The sequence below is a fragment of the Condylostylus longicornis genome, unplaced genomic scaffold (genome assembly GCF_029603195.1).
Source record: "Condylostylus longicornis isolate FDR11 unplaced genomic scaffold, ASM2960319v2 ptg000053l, whole genome shotgun sequence".
Classification (NCBI taxonomy): domain Eukaryota; kingdom Metazoa; phylum Arthropoda; class Insecta; order Diptera; family Dolichopodidae; genus Condylostylus; species Condylostylus longicornis.
In genome coordinates, this window is record NW_026578022.1 from 1,231,801 (window position 1) to 1,255,102 (window position 23,302).

Consider the following 23,302-nt stretch of genomic DNA (forward strand, 5'->3'; position numbering starts at 1 on the left):
ACAGCAGTTAGAAAATCAAAAGCAGCATTGGGGATAGAATTGCTTAAAATTTGCTGCGGAGTAATTTTGGAATAATTATTTTCTCTCTTTATCAGTGGGTCTATAAATTGATTTAATGGTTTATGGCACAATTGTCAGTTATTTTCATAACATATTGTTAAAATTTAACAGTATGTAGTTAATTTTAAGTATAAAACTGGATAGTGGATCTTGTCAGGCAATACTGATTGAGAGAGAGTCAATTATTTAAGTGACGATCTTTAGAAAAACATTTCAATGTTCACCAGGATGAACACTCTGCAGATTCATGAATAACAAGGTACGAGCCATATAACATCAGAGAGACAATCGAAAATAAGTAAAATTTTTATTCAGAACATAATGTCAAATCGAAATCGTTTCGGAGCTACAGAGATTTTAAAAAAAATTGGCGAAATTTTAACACATCTAAGTTTTATTGCATATAACTTTCGTTCTAATAAAAATAGAAGTTGTTATACAAAAAAGTCATGATTTTCATATACACTCGTACACTTACTTTTGCCATTGTTAAATTTATTAGTATGTATTATTGGTCGTCACTCAAAAGTTAGAGCAAAATGCAGCTCTTTGACATTGCTAAAAATCTGCGTGCAATGCTGATTAGTTATCAAAAAATATGGTCACTCAAAAATGGCAACCCTTAAACTCTAAACACTTTTAAATATTGTGTTTTCATTTTTTAATTAAATGCAACATCGTTTTCTACGATACATTCTTTAAATATAGACCTAAAAAATTAGAGAGTCTAAACTCATAATCATTTATATGTCATTTTGTGCAGAATTAGAATGTTGGCAAGTCAAATTATACAGAAAATAATTCAGGGATATGAAGTTACGAGTAAGAGGCTTTGTATGATCTAATGAAAATTTTATAAGAGTAGAGTATATCAAAATTCGCGAATTTTGTTTGATGGGAAAAATAGAATTCCATCCAATTGTCATCAAAAAAAATCGATGAACAATGTTTGATTTGCAAGAGCCGTCAACGCAAACATCTTGTCATTTTTAATTTTTTTTACCCCGAACACATTTCACACAGAACCTTCTATGTTATTCTAATTATGGAAATTTTGTAAAATGAATTTTCTTTAACAAAGTTTTAGAAATATTTGCACATACAATAAAGAAACAGAACTGATCTCCGTATACATTGATTCCAACTTATATAAATTAAGAATTTAAATTATTTTTCCATTGTTAAAGAGATTTTTTCTTGTTTTTATTTTGTTTGCAAATTATAAAAGAAAATACGCGTAATTTTCATTTAGAATTTCAAAAAACAACAAACAAACATTGAAATAAGCTTAGCATACATACAACAACAACAACTTTAGAAATTCAATATTGTGTAGGTGTGTAAAATCTCTATTGAAAGCACACAAATACTTTTGACTTTTTTAAAAATTTTAATTCTAGTACTGATGGTATGTATGTAGGTATATAAGACAAATGTTATGTAATCAGAAGCTTTAATAAAAATTGAACATTGTTTAAAACGATCTGTTTATAAAAATACCATAATAGAAACAAAAATAAAAGCAAAATCAAAACAAAACATAATGACAGTCCAACATAAAATAAACAATTGTTCAAGTTCATTGAACATTCTATTGCCTATGTATACATACATACATACATATGTACATGGGTTTGTGCAAAAATACAAAAAAAAAAGGAATTAAAACATTGAAACATAAAAACAAAACTAACTGATGTGGTCAGCACATACCTGAACAAAAAATATATTTTGTGGTTTGGCGAAAATATTGCACAAGATCTTTCAAATTTAATGGGACCTTCAAATTAATCACCTATAGGAAAATGTAAATATGGTTCTGAGTAGAAGTTAACTTTCTGATATTTGATTCCCTTGAAAATTTTGTTCCGGTATTAAACAGAACTTAAAAATTAAATTTCAAAAAATTTTGTCCATTAATGTGAAAGTTCGGTTTTCAAGCTCAAAAAGAAAGTTTTTATTGTTTTAACAATCACAATTAATATATTAAATCTTAACCAAATAAATTTATGGACTGAAATATAAAGTTGTATAGTAAGAACCTTGTTACTGGCATTTCAAAAACCTGGCTGGATTTTTGTGTCGTCAGATGGGTCTTATAAAATCGTTCCGGAGTAATTCATAATTAGTGATATTTCCAATTGAAATACAGTTATAAATATTTATTAACATCGATTCTTGCGAAGTTGAGATACATGTTGAACCAGTAGACCACCATCTTGCTAAATTTCTTTTGTGCTTTACAAATGCAATTCTATTGAAAATACGACATGTGAAAATTTACCCCACCCGATAGCTTTCCTTTTTACATTCAATTCGGTTGGTAATGAAATGGACAAAAAGAAAAAATTTTATTTTCAAATTGAACCGCTCATTATTCAATCTAATTTCAAAATCGTCTCTCTCTCTACACTTCTTATCATTTTTATAACATCTTAAGAATGTTTTGCATGCGACATCTCGTTATTCTATCTAGAATTGTCACGTGAAATAGAAAAATGGGGAAATAGGAAAATTCAAATTGAAATCGAATGCAACCTAAACACTATTTTTCTGTTTTTTAATTAAAACGCTTTACATAGCCATTTTTGAAATTATTTGATAAATAAAAAAAAATATTATTATTAATTTGTACCGCGAACGTTTTCATTATGTTTTTGTAAAGCAGTGCAATGCAAACACCTTGCCTACGTAAAAAAAAAATTGTTTGTTTTTTATTTGTTACAATTAATTTTCATATAAGAGCAATGAGGGTTTTCTTATTACGAAAAATTAGCAAAAACTTTAGAGAAATTATTGAAATTTGTTTATTAGATTTTTCTGTTAATTTTTTAATTAAAGATAATGATTTCTTTGCTTTGTTTTTTTTTTGATTGAGCTCATAAACAACCATTTCGTACTTCATTGTACAAGGTGGCCCAAAAATATTTTTTATGACTTGAAATTCTTTATGAAATAATTTTATTTTTAATACAAATTATTTGATTTTCAGACATAAACCTAGAAGAATTGAAAGATCACAATACGGGAAATCAAATTAATAAAGTAGTTTTACAGGCTTCCTTAAGTATAAAATTTTAAATATCGCATGCGTACTCCTAAAACACAGTCAGTCAATATAAGCAAAAATTTATTCCAGAAAATGGGTAAAATTAGAAATGTAATTTTTGTTTTAGAAATGCTTTACTAATCTTTATTTTCAGAAAATAGACGCTAAAACGAATCCCAAAGCTGAACTATTAAAAACTTCTCGAATTTAACCTTCTTCAAGATCTTCAAGACGAATGCTCTATCAACTGAACTTAAACTATTATCTCCAAAATATTATATACACTTGTACCTATAAAAAATTTAAATTACTTTCGTCTAATTTGGTTTTACTTTTTTCACTAAAACTTACGTAGAAATTGTGCTCTTCATATATTATAATTCTGATGAAGAAAAGTACAATTTTCGATGTTAGTTAGTATAGGTGTGTAAATTCTCAGTTGAACTTTGAATGGTACTTTGATCCTCAATAAAATTGGGTAACCAATTTCTAATTTTACACTAAAAATTCACTAGTTTTATACTTTATTAAATTGAAAAACGTGACACCCTGTATATGGCATAAAATCATATACATATATTATGTACTCATTCCACGCACACGTACGTTGTTTATGCAAATAAATAAATCTGATTAAAAACAAATTATTTGATTTATTTTATATAACAATAAATTATTATAATTAAATTTTATTTTATTATTATTTAAATATTTTCCATTGTTTCTATTAATTTTTATTACTTCCACCATTAAATTTGAAGAAATGAAGGTATAGAAATACTACAAAAAGACGGAAAGTATTTTGTTTGATTTTGGATTTTATATTGCATTTGCTTCGTATTAGCTTGAGTCTAAGTTAAACATAATTCAGGCTGAATTTGACTTGAGCTCTATAACTATGGTATATAAACGTCAATATGAGCTTAAAATGTAACAGAATTGTACATATGAATGTCAAATAATGAAAAAGAACTTTAATCTTCTTAAAAGGTTCTTCATCATTGGGGAAATATTTTTCGTTAAACTTGTTTAAGATTCTACTAACATAAGAAATAAGTTTATCCTTTCACCCTGTTCTAAAGGATTGCGACAAATTTGCTTCTTTAACGACATTTATTCAAGGCGGTGTCACAAAATTTTATTCGAAATAAATTTAATTTTTTTTTCAAAATTAATGAAATTAATAATACAACAATAACTATCAACATTTCTTAACTGGATCAACTCCATGTTGTTTGTTATAATTTAAATTGTTGAGCATTAAAAAAAAATTATGCGAAATTTCAAAATATGAAAACAATATTAACCATAAAAAGGAATTTATTTCTGCTCTACTATAATTAAAATGTCAAAAATAAAAATGCAAGTTTGTACCGCAATTTCTTCTATATTAATGAAAAATACTAATTAATTATAATAATCAAGATATTAAAAATTTTGTTAAGTTTTAATTTTCGGAAATCGAATTTGTAATTGTAAATTCTTAATTTATATGTCTATGATGCAATGTAATATTTACGCGGTAACACTATTTACATTAGACAGAGCACCTTTTTATTGAGTTCTTTTAATACAGTAGAAACTGAGTTCTTTTAATATATGTAACTGCAGTTATACCTCTCATGTGAAGTAACTACGTATCTTCTAAATGTTAGTACCTTTTTTAAGAATTTTTATTATTTATATTATAATTATTTATTTTAATTAACCCCCAGTAGGTATATTTAATTTAGTTTTAAATTTTAGTCTATTAATAGTCTATTAACAAACACATAGACTCTATAGAAATACATTTAATTATTTGCGGATAACAGAAACGAAGTAACGTCCCAAAGTATCTTAATAGTTTTCCAGGTTATATTGCGAATATAACATTTAATATTTCGAATGAATTCAATAACGTTTTATTATGCTCTTTCGAAATATTTCAAATCTTAGATTTAATAATATTAATCCATAAAAAAATATTATCCTTATAAATCAGAAAAAAAAATTTCAAAAATTTCCAATTCAATTTTCTTTTTTAACGTTCTCCTAAATATATGCAATATTATTGTAAAGTAAGCAATTCCTGTTTTTTTTTTTCATAAAGTTTATTGGGTATTTTAACTGTCAAATTCTACTACTTTCCTTTATTTTAAATCTATTACATTCTTGAAAAAATAAATGTCAAAGTCTTTTTTTTTTCTCTTTTTCTTTCAGCAAGAAAAAAATGAAAGAACATTAAAATGCTTTTGACATTTAAATGGTGTGTTGGTTTTAATTTTGTGTTTTAAATCAAAAATTTTGCAAATTATTTTTATAGATTATATATATTTTTGCAATATTACATCCCACATAAGAAAAATATATATATGCAAAGTGAAAAATACAAAAAATTGATTTGGAAATAATTTAAAAAAACACAAAAGTGACAAGTGATTTTTTTTTTATTTTACAATTCTTTTTATTTTTGTGCATCTAAGAAAAAGTGAATATCGTAAATAAAAATGTCTACGGTAAAAATAATTGCGGGTGAAAAAGATTTAGAAAAATATTTTAAATTTTTAACATTTAAAATGGTTCAAGTTATTGTTCAAAGCCGTTTAGGTGAAGTTATTAAAACACCATCGAATCCAAATGGTGGAGGCAATGACTGGGTAATTTAAAATGATTACATATTTAGATATAAAACAATAAAATTTTGTTATCTTTGTTTTTTTAGTTACTATAAGAATGTTTTTTTGAAAATCTTACATAAAAATGCAATTGTATATTGAAAATTGCTAATGTTAAAATAATTATTGAATGAAATTTTAAAATAAGAAGAATAAAATCAGAAATTTTAATGCGCATAATCAATAAAGGCGTGAACAATTCGGATGCAATCTAAAAGATGAAGATAAGATGATTTTTTCTGCATTACATCTCCCAGTTTACTACTCTTAAAAGATGAATCTTTTCAATTGATTAGTTCATATTTTTAATTATTAATTTTCGATTTTTAAAATATTTGCATATTCAATCATGAATTTCAGTTTTGGATACGTTATTATGAAACACAGGTGTCCTCAAAAAAAAGAATCATTGCTTGACCTTTAATTTTTTCAATATCTACCTTGAACAGCTCTTAAACCCACAGCTCTTTAAATTTTCTCTAAAAAATTTTGAAAATTTTTTCAATTTTTTTGTTTTTTAATGTTTTTTTTTTTTTGCATTATGAATGATTGCATAAAATATTTCATCGATTTTATATTTTAATGTTCTTCTTATTTTTATATATGGATGCATACATATACAAAGTATGTACATACCAAAGTATCTATCTCTGACTACTAGTGACAGTAAAATTAACGATATTTTTTGCGTTTTTAAATAAAATTTTGTATAATGGTTACGTCGGTATTGCTTGCTCTTATATCGTAAGAATGCAGACAGGTCCCTACTTATTTTGTTATTTTTTTCTTATAATATTAACATTGTATTCATATATATATTTATATTATAAATATGCTTATAAGTAATTTTATTTACTTACCAATTTAACCTTGTAGAATTTTAATATTTCATTATTTACTCATATATGTACATTTATATGTACTTACATATATAAAACAAGTCCTTGAAGGGCTATTATTTTTGAATCATTTACTTGATATTATGCAAAAATAAAATTTATTTAGAAATACGTATTTTAAATTTATAATGACCGGCTTTTAATATTACAAATAAATACACGTATGTATGTATGTATATACATAAATAGCTATGTTGGTACCTACCTACCTACTTATTGGGGTCTACTTACATATTAATCTACAAATGAATATTTATAAATTTAAAATTTTAATTTTAAGGCAAGTAATTTCTTGAAATTATTGCGGAAATATTAAAATATGTAAAATTTTGCAAAATATTTTCGCACTAGTCATGTTTGAATCGATTTTAATGATAAATGTCATCATAATATGTATATGACATAAGTGTTCGTTTAAGTATACGTATGTATATCATGTTCTATAGAATACCAGTATTGTAGATACATATATGTAGATAAAAAAAATGTACGTACATATTTGAAAAACCACGTGGAATTTTAAAATGAAAACTGTCATCAGGCCATTACTACATATACAGAAAATTTAGTATACCAGACTTACCAAAGTATACCTATAATACATTATAAATATAAAAGTATAATATGTACGGTGTGCACATGTGTATAAATTTACGGTTAGGTAGTTATATTTGTGTATGTAAATTAGTGAAAAAAAAAAATTCATTTATTTCTGCCGCATACTTTCTTTTGAATAAAATCAATAATTAATAAAATTATAAATAAGAATAAATTAAATTTTACTAGACTTGGAATTTTAATTTATTTAGGTATTATTAAAATATTATTAGTAGGTAATTGTGACGTTCTAAAATTTTTATATATTCAACTACAAGATTTTTGAATTAGTGATAAGTGCGTGACTGTTTTTTGTGTTCGATCATGTGCGACAACATTTTATTTCAATAGATTTGAGAAGTCTCATGATTATTTTTAAAATTAAATTATATTTTGTCAGTGTAAAACTATGAAGAAGATTCAGTAAGTAATATTAAAAGATTAACCTTGCAAATAAATATTGATCAATAAATTAATTAATTAATTAAGAAATTCAAAGTCGAGGAAACGAAGATTAAATTTGTTAAAACAAAAAAAAAATAAGATCGCATGAATTTTATTAACATAAATTAAGTGTTAATAAAAAAACAGAGAGGAAAGAAAACCAATTTCTGGTTATTTTACTCAATTTAATAAATTAAATAATTTTATTCATATTATAGTAAATGTATGTGCATTAAATTTAGGTTAATCATTAATATTTTTAATATAGGTATCACAAATTAATTTCTATGAGTGTACCTACCGAAACATTCAAATAATTCTTTTAATATTTCTTATGCTCACTAGTTTAAAATCAGATTATTTTCAATTTTATATTCATAAATAAATTTCTCTTACATAATTCCTCCGATTGAATATTTAAATAGCTTCAATCGCTTCAAATTTATCATTGTATAATAAATAATCATGTCAACATTATCATTTTCTAATAAAAGCTTTTATATGTAAATCTAATTTACATTAAAATTTATTGCAAGTAGGCAAATAGATAGGTAAGTACCTACATACATACTTACTTTACATATTCCTAACTATTTTCCAAATACAGGTGTTTCATATCAAAATCAATAAGATAAAAATATTTAAAAACGTTTTAGTCCAAATATAAATTTAATCATGCTCAATCAATAAATAATAAGCGACGACATAATTTACAAAATAATTAAATGTATTTTTAGAGACCATATTAAATTGATAAGTTGATTATAGTTGATTATTGAAATTCTTAGAAAATGTAAACAAGTGCATATCAAATTATTTATACCATAAATAAATTTATGAATATTATTTAGAATAATTTATTTATATTTAGATTTATTTTTACGCAGTTAGGACGTACATCTATTCGAAAGTGCCTATATATTTATAAAAATTTATTGGCTGTCTCTTTATCACCTCTACCAAAAAATTTTAATCTAATAATAATAGTAGTTGGTTAAGGTAATTTGAAAAAAAAAACTATTCTTACCTTAATACTTCAAATATAATTTTATTTGAAAATAAATTCGTCCTTAATTTCTTAAGGAAATGAAAAATAAACTAAATAAATAAATTGAAATATTAGTGTTAAGGATATTTGGAATAATTTATTTAAGTACCTTTGTTTTTCCGTACATATTTATTTTAAGTATGCATAGAAAGAGATAGATAGATATATAAGTGCATGGAGTCTAAATTTAGTCTAAATTTAATTCATTTTATCACGAAACAATAAAAGAAAATTTGGACAATTTTTTTTATTTTAAAAAAGTCCTTGGCTTATTTTAGTTACTTGTCTTTTCTCGTTTTTTGAAACAACAAGACAAAATTTATGTTCTCCTTGCATTTTATCACACGTTAACTCATGACAATTTTTTGTGTTTTTTTTTTTTTGTTCAAATAACAAAATTGGTATATTTTGTCTTTGAACAATTTTTTTTGCAATTTGTGCATATTGAATTCAAAAAGCAATATAAACGGTAATGGTACATTTAATTTGTGTAATATCGTAAAACTAAGCTTTCTAAGATTGAAAATACATAAATGAAAGTTGGAATTATTTCTGATAGAACTCGCCTAACTAGGAAATCGATTCTAATTCGATATTTTAAAATATTCTCTTAAAAGTAAGCATTCAATTTTAAAGAGATATCAGAAAATTTTGAATTCTAGAATTGTATTTGCGCCGTAATACATATATAGAAATTATATATGTACATATCTTTCAATTTTATATAAAATATGAGGTTCAAATTAACTAGGTACCTACTAATGAGTTTAATTCACTAATTTTCAAATATATTGCTCAATAGTTTTTAAACTAAATACATAAGATTATAAACTATTCGGCAATCAGATTTAACATAAATTTTATTACCATAATGTTTTCTTTAATGAAATGATAAAAAAAATTTTTATGGAACTAGCTATTTATTGATAATTAAAATTGAAATTTAATTTTTTTAAAATAATTTTTTGTTTTTTTGATAAATGCCTGGAATACAATAAAAATTTTGAAAATTTACGCCATGGAAGCATAAAATTTATTATCGTATTAATCATAAGTGCTACTTATTAATTTTAAAAAATAGTGCAATAAAATTGATTAGATCTTTATTAACTAAAAATAACACACAAAGAACATAAGAAATGTACGGAACTTTTATGAGCAAACTTTGATAATAATTACATATCTACAATTTATTAAAAAATTGTGTCATAAAGACATCTAAGGCGTTAAATTAGAAGGGTATGTGTGATAAAATTATATTAATTTTAAAATTTTATTATTTAAATTATAAGTAGCTGAATCGATTGTTACTAAAACACGCAATTTTTATGCTTAATGATCTTTAACACTAACACTGTAATTTATGCTGGTTTGATCTTGTGTTGTTTGTGAATTTAAATGATCAATTGATTCAAAATATTGACTCTTTACTTAGTCAATTTGTCCAATTCTTCATTGTTAGCATGGCCCCATTTGAATACTTAGTCAAATTTAGTAAGTCAATTCAGTAAATTGTCAAATTAATCAGCTGTCTGAGATTTAGAAAATTTTTGCATACACATTTAATTGTCGTGTCCAAAATATAATCGAACCAAATTCCTTACTTAAATTATTTAAGTATTAAAGTAAAAAAATTTCAATCCAATTTTATTTTATCAATTGTTTTTATCAATTGTTCCAAGGCATAGTTAGGTATTCGAAAAAATTTCTTTCTTTCTTCATAAATTAACATTGAAAACTAAAACAATTTATTAGAAAAGACAAAAATTTTACACACTCTTAATGATACTTAATTCAATGAAAATCAATGAAAATTTTTTTCATTAAACCACGATTGACAGTTCTCTTTTAGTGCATAAAATTTATTGTACACATAACCTCAAAAACAACTCTTTCAGAATTAAATCTAAATATGTAATTAAATTTTAATTTTTTTTTTTTCTAAAATTGCATTAAAATCACAAATTTAAAATTAAACACGTTTAAAAATAAATTACTCATTATGTGCATATGTACGTATACATATATGTATACAGGATGTTTCGCATAAGTTGATCAGGTGTTTCGCATGATTCTTTGATCAATTTCTAGCAAAAAATTGTATGAGTGTGGAGGGAGGTGCAGATATATATACTCGTTTCTGAGCTACAGCCTATTTGAAATAAAAAGGTACTGGATTTTTCCTGCATATAAACAAATGCCTACAACTTCCGAATCATACAACATGGAGTAATCATCGGGGGCTTGTTTTACAGATATTCAAAAGACTAAAATTTCGATTTTGACCAGCTTTATCGTCATAAACTATGACTAAAACTAAATTGATTATAAGATGGAAAATAAAGAGCAATCAATTATCAATTATTTTCCACCTTAATTGTTTGCAATCGAAACACCCTGTAAACTTACTAATTAAAAAACTCTAAGTAAACAAATGGTTTCATTGTTCGAAATGATGAGCATGTGTGTATACGTATGTGATTCAACCTTCAACTAGAAAATTTTTCAAAATAAAATTTAATTTCTACAATTTATTATTCATAATTTTTATCAATTAACCTATTCTTATTGCTTAAATGCCATTAAACTCTTATTTAAGTTTACTAAGAGAAAAAAAAAGTACACCTGTTCAATTTGTTTTCTTTTTTTCTCACTCAATTTTTTCTTATGCTTACTCAAATGAGCGCCGTTTTTTTTCTATTCAATTAAAAATAAAAATTCCCCATTTAAAATGAAAATAAAAAGTAATTTTCATTTTTCTATTTTTTTTTTTTTTTTCTAAATGTTGCGTGAATCAATCAAATATTTCAAACATTTTAAAATGTCTACTTTCATTAAAATAACATATGTACATACGTACAAATATCTTTTTATAAAATTTTTTAATCCCAATCCCCAAATGAAGATGATCTCAGTAATTTTTTTTTTAAATTTTACTCATCATGTGGTGACTCAAGTATTCGAAAGTATACGGTACACAACAGACAGAGGCACACAGACGGTAATGATAATTAAGAGAGAAAATGGTATTCAATCATCATTTAATAATAATTATTGTAATTATGTATGTGTGTATGCGCATACATACGTATACATAATATGTTTGTACAAATGTACTAACAATTTTATTGTTAATTTTAAGTTTTTCTTCCATGTTCATAATTAATCAGTTTGGTGTTTTTCTTTTTTTTTTTACTAAGTAGGTCAATTTTCATGTGAGTTTAACATGCTTTTATTGAAAATTATTTTTCACATCTATTTTTTTTTACCTCTTTGCTTTTTAAACGTTTTTTAAATATTTCTTTTACTAAAAAAGATATTAAATACCATTTTTTTTTATTGTCGTTGTTTTTTGTTATTGTATGATTGTAATTATGTATGAATATTGTTTTCAATTTTTTATTTGAGTAAATGATATTAGTAGATGATATTTTGAATTAGTAAACAGGGTTATTCAATAAAATTTTACGTAATGCAATTATACAAAGTAGTAGAAAATTCTTAATGAAAACATTTTCAATTTTGTACGTATGAAAGTATAGAAAGTACTAATGTGTTAAAATTTCATATACCTACCAGCTTAAATAAATAAAATTCATAAAAAAATTGTGATTAAAATTCAAATACATAAAGTTATTTTTAGAGAATTCATAAAAATAAATTTATTTTGGGATTCACTTGGGCATTTACATATAAACTGCATAACTGTTGTGCGCGTAGAAAATCTTATCAGTGATATCTATCATATTTCTATTGTTCATTAAGAAACATTTCATTGTCAATAGTTGATAAATTATTCCTTTGAGACCTAAAAGCAAAAAAAAAATTATATTTTATAGGCAAAAACGTCATTATATTTCTCTTACATAATTGAGCCGCTGTAATACTTATTTAATTAATAATCTCCAACGCACAAATGTGTGTCTATAGAATACACAAATGTGTGTCCAGAATATACAAATGTGTATATGCATTTCCAGATCTAGAATGGTTATCATAAACGCATTTTTCTTACCATCGACCCCAATTTTCTTTTTTTTTTTGTAAAATTATCTGAAACTAATAAAATTATAATAAATTAATTAGTTGGAATTTCCATAAAGAAATGGACTCTTAACACTCCCTGAAGACAGAATAAGTTTGATATTTTATTGCCACTTGAATTTTTGTGACAAAAGACTAGGTATATCACCAAAATTTTGTTAGTCGAATAACTTAACGGATGGGTTGTTAACGGTATTTCATATTTTTCTGAGTAAAGTCAATTTCGAAATATGAAATTCTATACTGAAAACCAAAACATTTTTCAATAATATGCCCTCATCTCAATTAATGCGGCTAACAGAATATGAGAAGCTGTTTAACGTAGAATTTAATAAAAAATATGCGTTACGAATGGAACTGGATAGAATTTAATTTTCAGAATGTTTTTAAGATGTTTTTTGATATTCGTGTAAAAACTACATTTGATTTATTCAGAGAAGCATTTTAAAAAGTACATGACACGGCAACACTCCAACATTATTAAAAACATAATGACATACTTGTTGTAAAATCTTGTACTCAAAATGAGAAAAAAAAAATAAAAAAGAAGAATAACAATTAAATCTAAATATAAAGTAAAATTTAATGAGATCGATATTTATTAGACCGTAAATTTTAATTTGAAAATTGATCAGAATTAAAAAAAAAATATTTATAAATGCATTTATGTGGAAAAATCAAAAGAAATTTAAAAATTCACAGACAATCTAATTTATTAAAGATAAGCTCCTCTTCTTTTTTGAATCAAAAAGAAAGAAATACAAAGTTTGCAAATCAAAAAGAAAAATTTTTTTTTCCTTAATAAAGCAAATTTTCACATTGTAAAACTATCTTTGATATTACAAAACTATAAAAATAAAATGTAATTACATTTAAAGTGTGAGAAATGAGAGCATTTGAGAGTATTGTAAATTAATTTAGTAAATTGGTTTTTAAATACCTTGTGAATGAATAACGTAATTAATTGAGTTGAACACTTTACTATTTGAAAATTATATCGTAATTGATATGTGGTGTGTAATAAAAAGAGAAAAACTACTTAGTAAGAGAAAAATAACCAAAAGCGATCATAAAAATAAAGGAAAATCTTTGTTAAACATTACAGACCAATACAAAAATTCATGAAAATAAATTTTCAGGTTTCTATGTTGTTTTCCAATCTCCTTAAAAATTGTGTCTTTAAAGTAACATTTTTGACCATGTTATTTTCAATAAAAATTTGAAATTTGTTAAAAAAAAATGTAATGGAACTTGCATAATGCAATTTTGTACTTTAGGGAATGAATTAAAAAAACATATACATAATCCTTGTAGTTTTCGTATCGCTCTAAAATTTTCAAAAGAAATCGATTATATGATATGTAAGTATGTGTGTATGCAAAAAATATTGTAAAAAAAAAATTATTTCTATGTTTCTTATTCTCTTCAATTGAATTTTCAATGGTTTAGTTAAAAAAAAATTTATTTAAAATCTTACATATTGTAATTACCCTTACCTGTTTGTAACCTTAAAAATTATGGTTTTCGGTCAGCGTCGAAATTGAATAGATTTAATGATGTTTGTCGGTCTATCTTTCTGTTCGACAATCCAACCGTCCCAACGATTGAGCTAAATCAAAAACTACCAAATTTTCATAAATGGTTTATGCCGGAGTCCTATTTAAATTGGATGTAATCCAGATAATTGTTCGGGTAACTGGTTCAAAACTTTAAAAATTATTTGGATGTATTTTAGAAATTATTCAAGCTAAAATATTAAAATTTCATACGGGCAAATATATTATTGAGGCAGTTGTTATTGATATATTATTGTTGTAAAAATTGTTGAAATATTTTCGACTGCTTGCGTAGCTGCCTTACAGTTATTTGATTTTATTTTAGAAACTATTGAAATTACAGTATTGAAATTTTGCATAAATTAATATGATACTACGGCAACTTAAAATCATAGCCTCATTCTTAGTCAGCCATGACATAATTGTTCGCCTGCAAAATAACAAGTTTATACGGGTATCATAGACCTGATATGATCAACTCTATTTTTTCTAATTTTTAATAATTTTTTTGAATTATTTAATTTTCTTTTATTGTAATTTTCATATCTTGTATTTGTTATTCGATAATCGGCAGAGCGATAAACGTTCCAGAATTTATTGATTTTATAATAAGAAATTATGAAGATTACCATTAAAAATAACTTCAGTACCTTGTGAAAATTGCATTGCTTTATTAAAGTTAAAATCAGTCCTAAACATTGACTTTTATTTTGGCCCTTATTTCCAATTTTGAACTCAGTTCTAATCCTTATATGATGAATTATAAATTTTTGAAATGTTCAAGTATGACTCCAGCAAAATATCTTTAAAACAAAAATCTGTTAACATCATTAAATTGTATAAAACATTACGAACACTTTTATACATTTTGAAATACAAATTTTCTAAAAAATGAATGAAAGAATAAAAAGACAACTGAAATGATTGTACAAACAATTTTTATACACAAAAATTTTTAATTTTATTTTCAAAATTTTCCATTTCTTATGGAGGTTATTGTCCTTTAAACGATAAAAGCAAATCAAATATTTTACTGAATGAGACCGAAAAATTTTGATAAAATTAATAATAGATATCCTAAAAATAAGAATAATAACTTATAAGATATTAGTTATTAATAATAAATGAGCAAAGAAAATGAGTTTTAAATCTGCTAACCATTGTAATAGTTTTGTTTGAAGAAACTATGGAATTTGACTTAAATGTGCAATATTTTAAAGTTATCTATACTTTAGTTATTAAATTTAAGATATCATAAAACAATATCGTAGAAAAATACTTAGAGAGGGGAAGTGACACCTTTAACGCTGCCAAACAGTACCAGGCCAGTAGAAGGCTCATCGCCATCCCTCCGCAACACATCTCTTCCTACAAAATTCATTGAAGTCTCTTGAAAGACCACACACAGGCGCACCCAGAGATCCTTCAATCCGTCGAACCAATATCGTTCAAGGTAGCCTCTTTACCACCTCATCGGAGTACGTGACGCATATCCTCTACTACCCCGATACCATTTCCTATCCCCGTAAAATATTCGATGAGGAATTACCCAACCTTCGAAGCAAGTTTCTCCTTTTTCTAGTTTCCTCATCCATAATGTTCTTCAATTCTCCTAAGGATGGCAGCACTGACACTGCAGTGTCGGCCACGGCTCCAATCAAGCTAGCTTGTCGGCCTTTTCATAGAAAAATATGTAAGTATTAAATAATTTTTATAGTTTTACAAGGAGCTCATTTCTGCCTAAAAATTTGGAAAATATTTGATCGAGTTCATAAAAGCATAAACCAAGAAACTTCCGTATGCTAATTTTCATAATATAATTATTAAAAAGTTTCATTGTTTTTAATTAACATTGTAAAATTACTCATAATAGCATAACAATTTACAAAAGATACAGTACATCTAGTATATAATTCATTTCCAAAAAAAAAAAGTCTGGCATTCAATTTGTAATAACAAAACGAAACCAGTTAATTATGAATCATTTACACTTTACTAATTGTAGTTTAGTGTTATAATTTTAAATAACAGTTGAAATTATTCCATTCAAAAGTTTACACAAAAAATAAAATAAATAAAATAGATTCTATATACACATTCCTTATCTGTTCTATTGTCATACACACGCTATAATAAACTTACATACAAACACTATAAAATAAGTTCACAATGGAAACTTATACAGCAAAAAAAGACCCAAAGAATAATGAACTTTTGTTTGAAATAAAAAAAATTTTTTTTTATGAGTTTCGCTTTTTTTTTTGGTAGGATTCAGAAAATAAATGAGTGGGTGAAATGTGTGTGTGATACAATTAGCAAATTTTCAAGTATTTTGGAAATTTTTCAAGCATTTTTTTCTTTTTTTTTTTGTTAAAATACTAAAAATTGAGTAGTCTTTTGAATAGATTTTTGGGAGGATAAATTGAATTTGTTTTGTTTGTTTGCATGTACAAAATTATTTATTTTATAAAATGCTCACAATATATTTAAATGTAGAACTATAACTAAATAGGTACATACACAAAAACTATAATTAATGTTTTATTTGGCGCCACTTATGGAAATTATTTTGAGCAAAAAAAAAAATTGAGTTTAAAAAAATATTAAATTTCAACAATATTTTTTTTTTTGTTTTCTTCATTTTTATAAATTAGTCAGCTTTTCATTATAAATTTTATTATTTGAGATTTATCTATATGTTTTTGATATTATGTAATTATGTGTCTCACTAAAATTAAATCACACCTGGTAAATTTACAGTTAATTGAAATCTTGATGGCTAGACGAATTCAAAATTGTATAAAATTTTTAAAGGAAACCTATAACATGTACTCATTTAATTCATAATGCAAAAAGACTTCATTAAAAATAGTTTTGTGAAATGAATAAATTTTAGATTTGAAAAACAAAAAATTTTTAAGAAGCTTATGAGCTTTGAATTTTGTCTCCTTTTGAAAATGAATATTTTTGTGAAAATTTTAACATGTATAATTAGGAGTAGTTAAGAAATTAGGAGGAGCTAAGAGATGTACGAGCAATCATTTAAATTCTCCAGATTAACTGTAATTTAGTTTAAAAGCCTAACTAGAACATAAATTTTACTACCGAAATTTTACCATGAATTTCTTTAATTATAGACGCGAAATATATTTTTTTTTCTCTTTACTTCATTTGCGAACATTAGATCAAGTTTCAATCGCATAAGTTATTGAGTTAAGCGTATTCAATTTCGAATATTATGGATGTATTCTGGAATACTTAAACTATTTTGCAATATTGTATATTAAGCTATATAATAATATTAAGTACAATCTGACTTGGATTTGAATCTGAGACCCTTCAGTTACAGAACCAGTGACGTAAAATATACTTTAGCAAAAATCACTACAAATTACATGAATCTAATAAATCGCGCTGTACATCATATCAAAATGTTTAAGTTCGACTTTTGAACATCACGCACAGCCGATCAACTTCTGGGATCATCGGCCCAGTTTAATTGTTTGTTAAAACGAGAATTCAAAATTTTTATCAAAATTTTTAGCAATCATCTCATATATCAATGGATTTGTATACCATAAATCGTCCCTCACCATCATATAATGTGTAAAATCTTAAAGGTTCGCAGAAATCTCAATTAAAATTTAACTTTTGTACAAAATATGCACGTGAATATTTTGTTTTTTTTTTTTTTTTAAATTCAATTATATAAATTTAATAAGCTGGCATATTTGATATTGCATAAATTAATGATTTTTTTCATATAGATAGCATTAATGATGACTGCAATGAAAATATGAAATTGCTAGACAACTTTTATTATCCGACATTGAGCGTTTTCTCTCTTTTTTTCACTTTTTAAATCAATTTGATCATTCAATTAATCAGTGATAAATTTATATTTCATTTCTTATTTTAATAATTAATTTATGTTTTCAGTTTTATTAATATTTGTCTCTTTTATTCTTATCTTAAAAATATCAGCCATGTAAAATACATAAATGCTTTTTTTTTATATTTTCATAAAATTATCATGTAAAAAATGAATGAATGTTATGCAAATTCGTTTGTATATACATATATCGGCTTCGCGTTGATATTGAAATTCAAGGATAATATAAAAAAAATTTATTTTTAACAACAAGTTTTTATCTTTAATCTATGAAAATTGTATTCAAGGCGCATAATGATTAAATTCAGTCAATTTTTTTTATGCTTTTCTTCTATAAATTTTGCAATATTATTTTGACTTACAAAAATAATTCGACGGCGTGGTAAATTTTTTGATTTTTTCGCAAAAAAAACCTCGATACAGAAAAATTTCGTATAAATGACTAAAATTTTTAACAACATTTACTCACTGGAAATGTTTTAGGCGTCGCTGAATGTTCATTGAATAATTTTCCTTATACATATAAAATTCAGACGTGATTTTGCTTGAAGTCATAAATTTTCGGTCCTCAAAACGGCTTAAAGCGAACGGTTACTTTATATGATGGAAAAGGCAACATTAATTTCTAATGTTGCTAATTTATGATGATCCTTCAAATATTTACTAACTCATATATAAATATTTATGCATATTTAAGAGTCGAGAACTCGATATTTTTGGTTGTTGAAATAATGAAGTAAACTAAAATTTGCAATACTGCTTCAAGGTTTACTTTTAAAACTCCAAATTCAATTCCGTTTTAAATAAGTTTCAATTCTGAATTTTGTTGAGAAATTTTCAAAAATTTTTATTTCGGCTCAAAATGTTTTTGAAAAATGTATACCCAATTTAGCTGTGAATGAAAACCTCATAATATGATCTATACAGTCTGTAATGCTTATTTTTTAGCCGCATTAATCTGAATTAAAATGATTGTATGTATGTCAAATATAATTTTGTTGTTTGTCAAAAAACTAATAATGTAGTTATCAATATAAGTGCCGGCTAAAAACTCCGTTTTACACTCACAGATTTGACAATGCATTATTATGTATGCATGTATGTGCATATGTATGTATTTTCAAATCGTTCACATTTTGTATTCAAACACTATAAATAATTTGAAAGCTATCCGAATCAAAGAATTCAATTAAACTTCAATTACAATTGAAAACAAAAAAAAAATTTTTCAAATATGTTTTTTTAATTAAAAAACATTAAAAAACAATAATTTTTATTGTTTGAAAAATTTGAAATTGAAAATTTAAATTTCAAATGGTTAAGAGGAAAGTAGAGGCAAATTTAATTGCAATGCAAGCTTTTCAATCGAGTATCATTAAAAAAAATTTCCAATAAAGCATACATACAATTTGTATGAATCGATATATAAAACACAATACATGTATTAGACGAACATACACAGCTTTATTTCCAGCATATTGTTCTATATAAATTGCCTATAACAATCATTAACTGTATCAATGATAAAAAAAATAACAATTAAACATTCATATAACAAGCATTCATTTACCATTTGTTTGGTGTTAATAGATTTCACCATATTAATTTACACCATACAAAGTAGATTCTATTCAAACATTTTGCTATACTGTTTTAATTATTAAACAATTATTATGTTTTTCTTATTTTTTAATAAATATGTATTACCATATTTTTGTTTGAACTCTTTTATTTACACTTTTTTTTTCTTGCTTTTTGCTTCACATCTCTTAATTAAATGGTTTTTGTTAAATTCGACGCGGCATGATCTTTGTTTTATATGAAGGTTTGATCAACCTTAACTGAAAAATGAACCAAAACTAAAGAAATAAAAAATAAAATTCTACGATTTTATATGCAGATTGTGAAAGAATCAGTTCAACTGAATTTGAGAAGATATTTTACTTTTTTCATCCTTCTCTTCCTCCTTCAGTTTTAAGCCCACAAAGTTGATATCAAAGATTGGTCATTCAATTGGTACCGAATTCAATTAAATTACATAATTTCAATTTTAGACTGTGCTTTTTTCAACTGATTATGCAAAGTCTTATTAAGTCTCAGACCATCATGCACTTTTTAGTTTTTCAACAGTTTGAGAGCTTTTTGTACTCCACAGGTTTATATTCAAACGCGCACTCATGCAACTGTATGATCGCATGCAATCAAGCAGTTTGTAATATTTTATTTATTAAACGTACTCGATTTGAATTAACGCAATAGTTTAGTTGTAAACTAAAGCAGCAATTGCAAAGTTAGCAATTGTTATAATTTTTGCAGCAAATTTTCATAAATTTGGTGATTAATTGATTCTATTTCCAAAGTTGTTGAAAATTTTTTTGACTATTTTATGAATTTCTAAACATTACTTGTGATCCGCAAATTATTATGCATGGAGCTGCAAGTTGATCAGCGCTGTTTATATAAAAAAAAGTACAACAAAATTATTTTAACTGTTCTGTTGTGCTTTGTTTTTTTAATTTTTATCTTAAATAATGAGTTTTAAAAAAAAAAATTTTATTATAATATATGTACATATGTAGATGAAAGCATTTTCGTTTTTAATAATATTTAATAAATATGAAATTGAAATTTTTCATTATTATTGAAAAGAAGATTCTCAAAGGCATGAACGCAAAATTAATAAAATATTTATGAAAATTCAACATTTATTTACACATTCATACATACTTATGTTTGTGTACAAATAAATATTTTAATAATTAAATAAAAAATAAATTTGTTCAATATTTTCAAATTTTTCAAAAAATATTTTATGCAATAAATAAATTTAAATGCTCTTGTTATGTAGGCATTTAGAATTGATAATTAAAATAAGGTTTATTACTATAAATTTAGAGGGTTATCAAAGAGAAATTGTAATTTTAAATTTAAAAATGATGGATTGTGGTCTTTTGATTAATAAAATATTTGAAGCAGTAGAAAAATTTTATTTAATGCCAATCTAATTTGATTTAGAAATACGTAACATACAAAATTATCTAGCTCATTCAAATTTGGGTATACATGTAATTGCGGCTACTAACTCAACAATAAATTAGAAAAATTCTTAAATTTGAATATTTTTTATATCGATTGGTTCGACTCAGTATTTGTTTTTAAAAGTACTCGAAAAAATTGTGGCCTATATCAAAACACAACTTCCCAGTTGTGAATTTTTAAAGTATAAGACTTCCTAATTCAATTTGTATTTTTATTCTTAGCGATGTTTTGAATCTTGCAGCTTTTGAATCGTGTGTATCTCATTTTATCTTCTCATATTTTATTCAATTTCAATTCGGAATTCATCGGTTTTCTAATGAATATTTGATTTTTTCAATAAAATTTGTAATTTTTTCAATTAGATTTTTGCTTTTTTTCTCAAATTACCTCTAGGGTAATACGGAATAATTCTCATCACATGAAAATTACATTATACAAATAGTTAATAATTAAAATATATGATAATGATTCACTTTCTTCTCACTTTCTTCACTTGATGAGTAAGATAGCGAGATATACGATTAGACTCTTAAAATTCATATTCCTGGTAACTTTATCTCAATATTACACAAAATAATGTGTTTTGTTATTTGAATTTGAACAATTTGGTTGGTCCGATGTTGTTCATATTATTTCTAAAGTTTTTGAAATTTTGGAAGGAAAATTTTCTTTATACATCGTCGTATGTACGTAAGTATATCTATGTACATTAGGCTCCAATTTCATATTAGTTTAGAATTATTTTTTAAAACTAAATTAACCTTGGTTAATTAAAGTTAAAATTAACTTTTGAATTTATTGAGATCAACACATTTTTGATAACATGAATTAATTCCATAATAACAAATTTAATTTGAAAAGAGCCGCAGTAAAATTTTTTTAATGATATACATAATATTATTATAAAATATGTGATGCATCATATTAAAATTTCAAGTGAAATTATATTATGATTAAATTGTATTATTTATTGTATTATATATGTATGTAGAGTAGAGTGCAGTTTTGAAAATTTCAACGCAATATCAAGTATAATGTTTGATTTATGATGCGTGTGTAATATGCACCAATTACATTGAAATGATATTCACATTTTACAGATGTTATGTACAGTGTATGTATGTATGTATATAATATGGATTTTATGTATGTATTAATAAATTTATTTTATTATTATTACTTTTTTTTCGTTTCCTGTCACTTAATATTTTGTGAGTAAGAATAGAATATACAGTGTTGTTATGTTTTGAGTTTGAGAGAGTAATAACTATTTCATCTTATTCGCACCATCTATTCACATTATAATTCGATTTAAGAAGCATAATGTGAGAAGATTTAAAAAGGAAATCATTTATAAGCAAATTATTTCAAATACGATAAATCACTCAAAATTTGTTGAGAGAAAGAAAATATGTTCTGTTACGTTCAAATAGGACCAATTGCAAATATGTTCCAATGGAACTAATTACAATTCCTTTGATTTTATAACTATAATTCTTATTTTTTATTAGAGAAAAATGTCCCTCTTTCAACTCTTTTTTGTATTCTTTCTTTCGGAACAAATTCATCATAGATGCCTTATTTTAACATTTTCGTAATATCCAAGTGTTCTGATATTGTGTAACGTGTCTACCTACTTGAGAACATAATCGCAACATTTTATTAATCTTAAAATCAAAATGACATATGTATATTCGCTGTTCCGACATACTTTTCAAATATCGTTTTAGAAATTGCTTGAACAAATTTAAAATATCAAAGTATTATATTAAAAGCTTACACTATCAACATTATAAAAATACCGCAATAAGTTTGTACGTATGTGCATTATATTATGCTTCAAATGTTAATATGATCCTAATGCTTGTACATAGAAAGCTTATGCGTATATTCATGTACATAGATAGGTACATAAATACATTCGTATTGTATATTTAAATATGAGATCTACTGTGTATATCATAAATTCACTACATACTTATGCATGTATCTATAACCATATAAATACTAAAGTATA

The 23,302-nt window shown here is 24.5% G+C and overlaps 1 protein-coding gene across 1 annotated transcript in view; it reads left to right on the top strand.

The window, feature by feature from the left end:
- Positions 1–5,370: 5,370 nt before the first annotated feature.
- Positions 5,371–23,302, top strand: part of LOC129611592 (autophagy-related protein 13 homolog) — a 150,837-nt gene continuing 132,905 nt past the window's right edge. Inside the window, exon 1 of the mRNA XM_055524801.1 lies at positions 5,371–5,748. Coding sequence (XP_055380776.1) covers positions 5,599–5,748 — 150 coding nt within the window. The 5' untranslated portion in view covers positions 5,371–5,598. The remainder of the gene's footprint in view (positions 5,749–23,302) is intronic.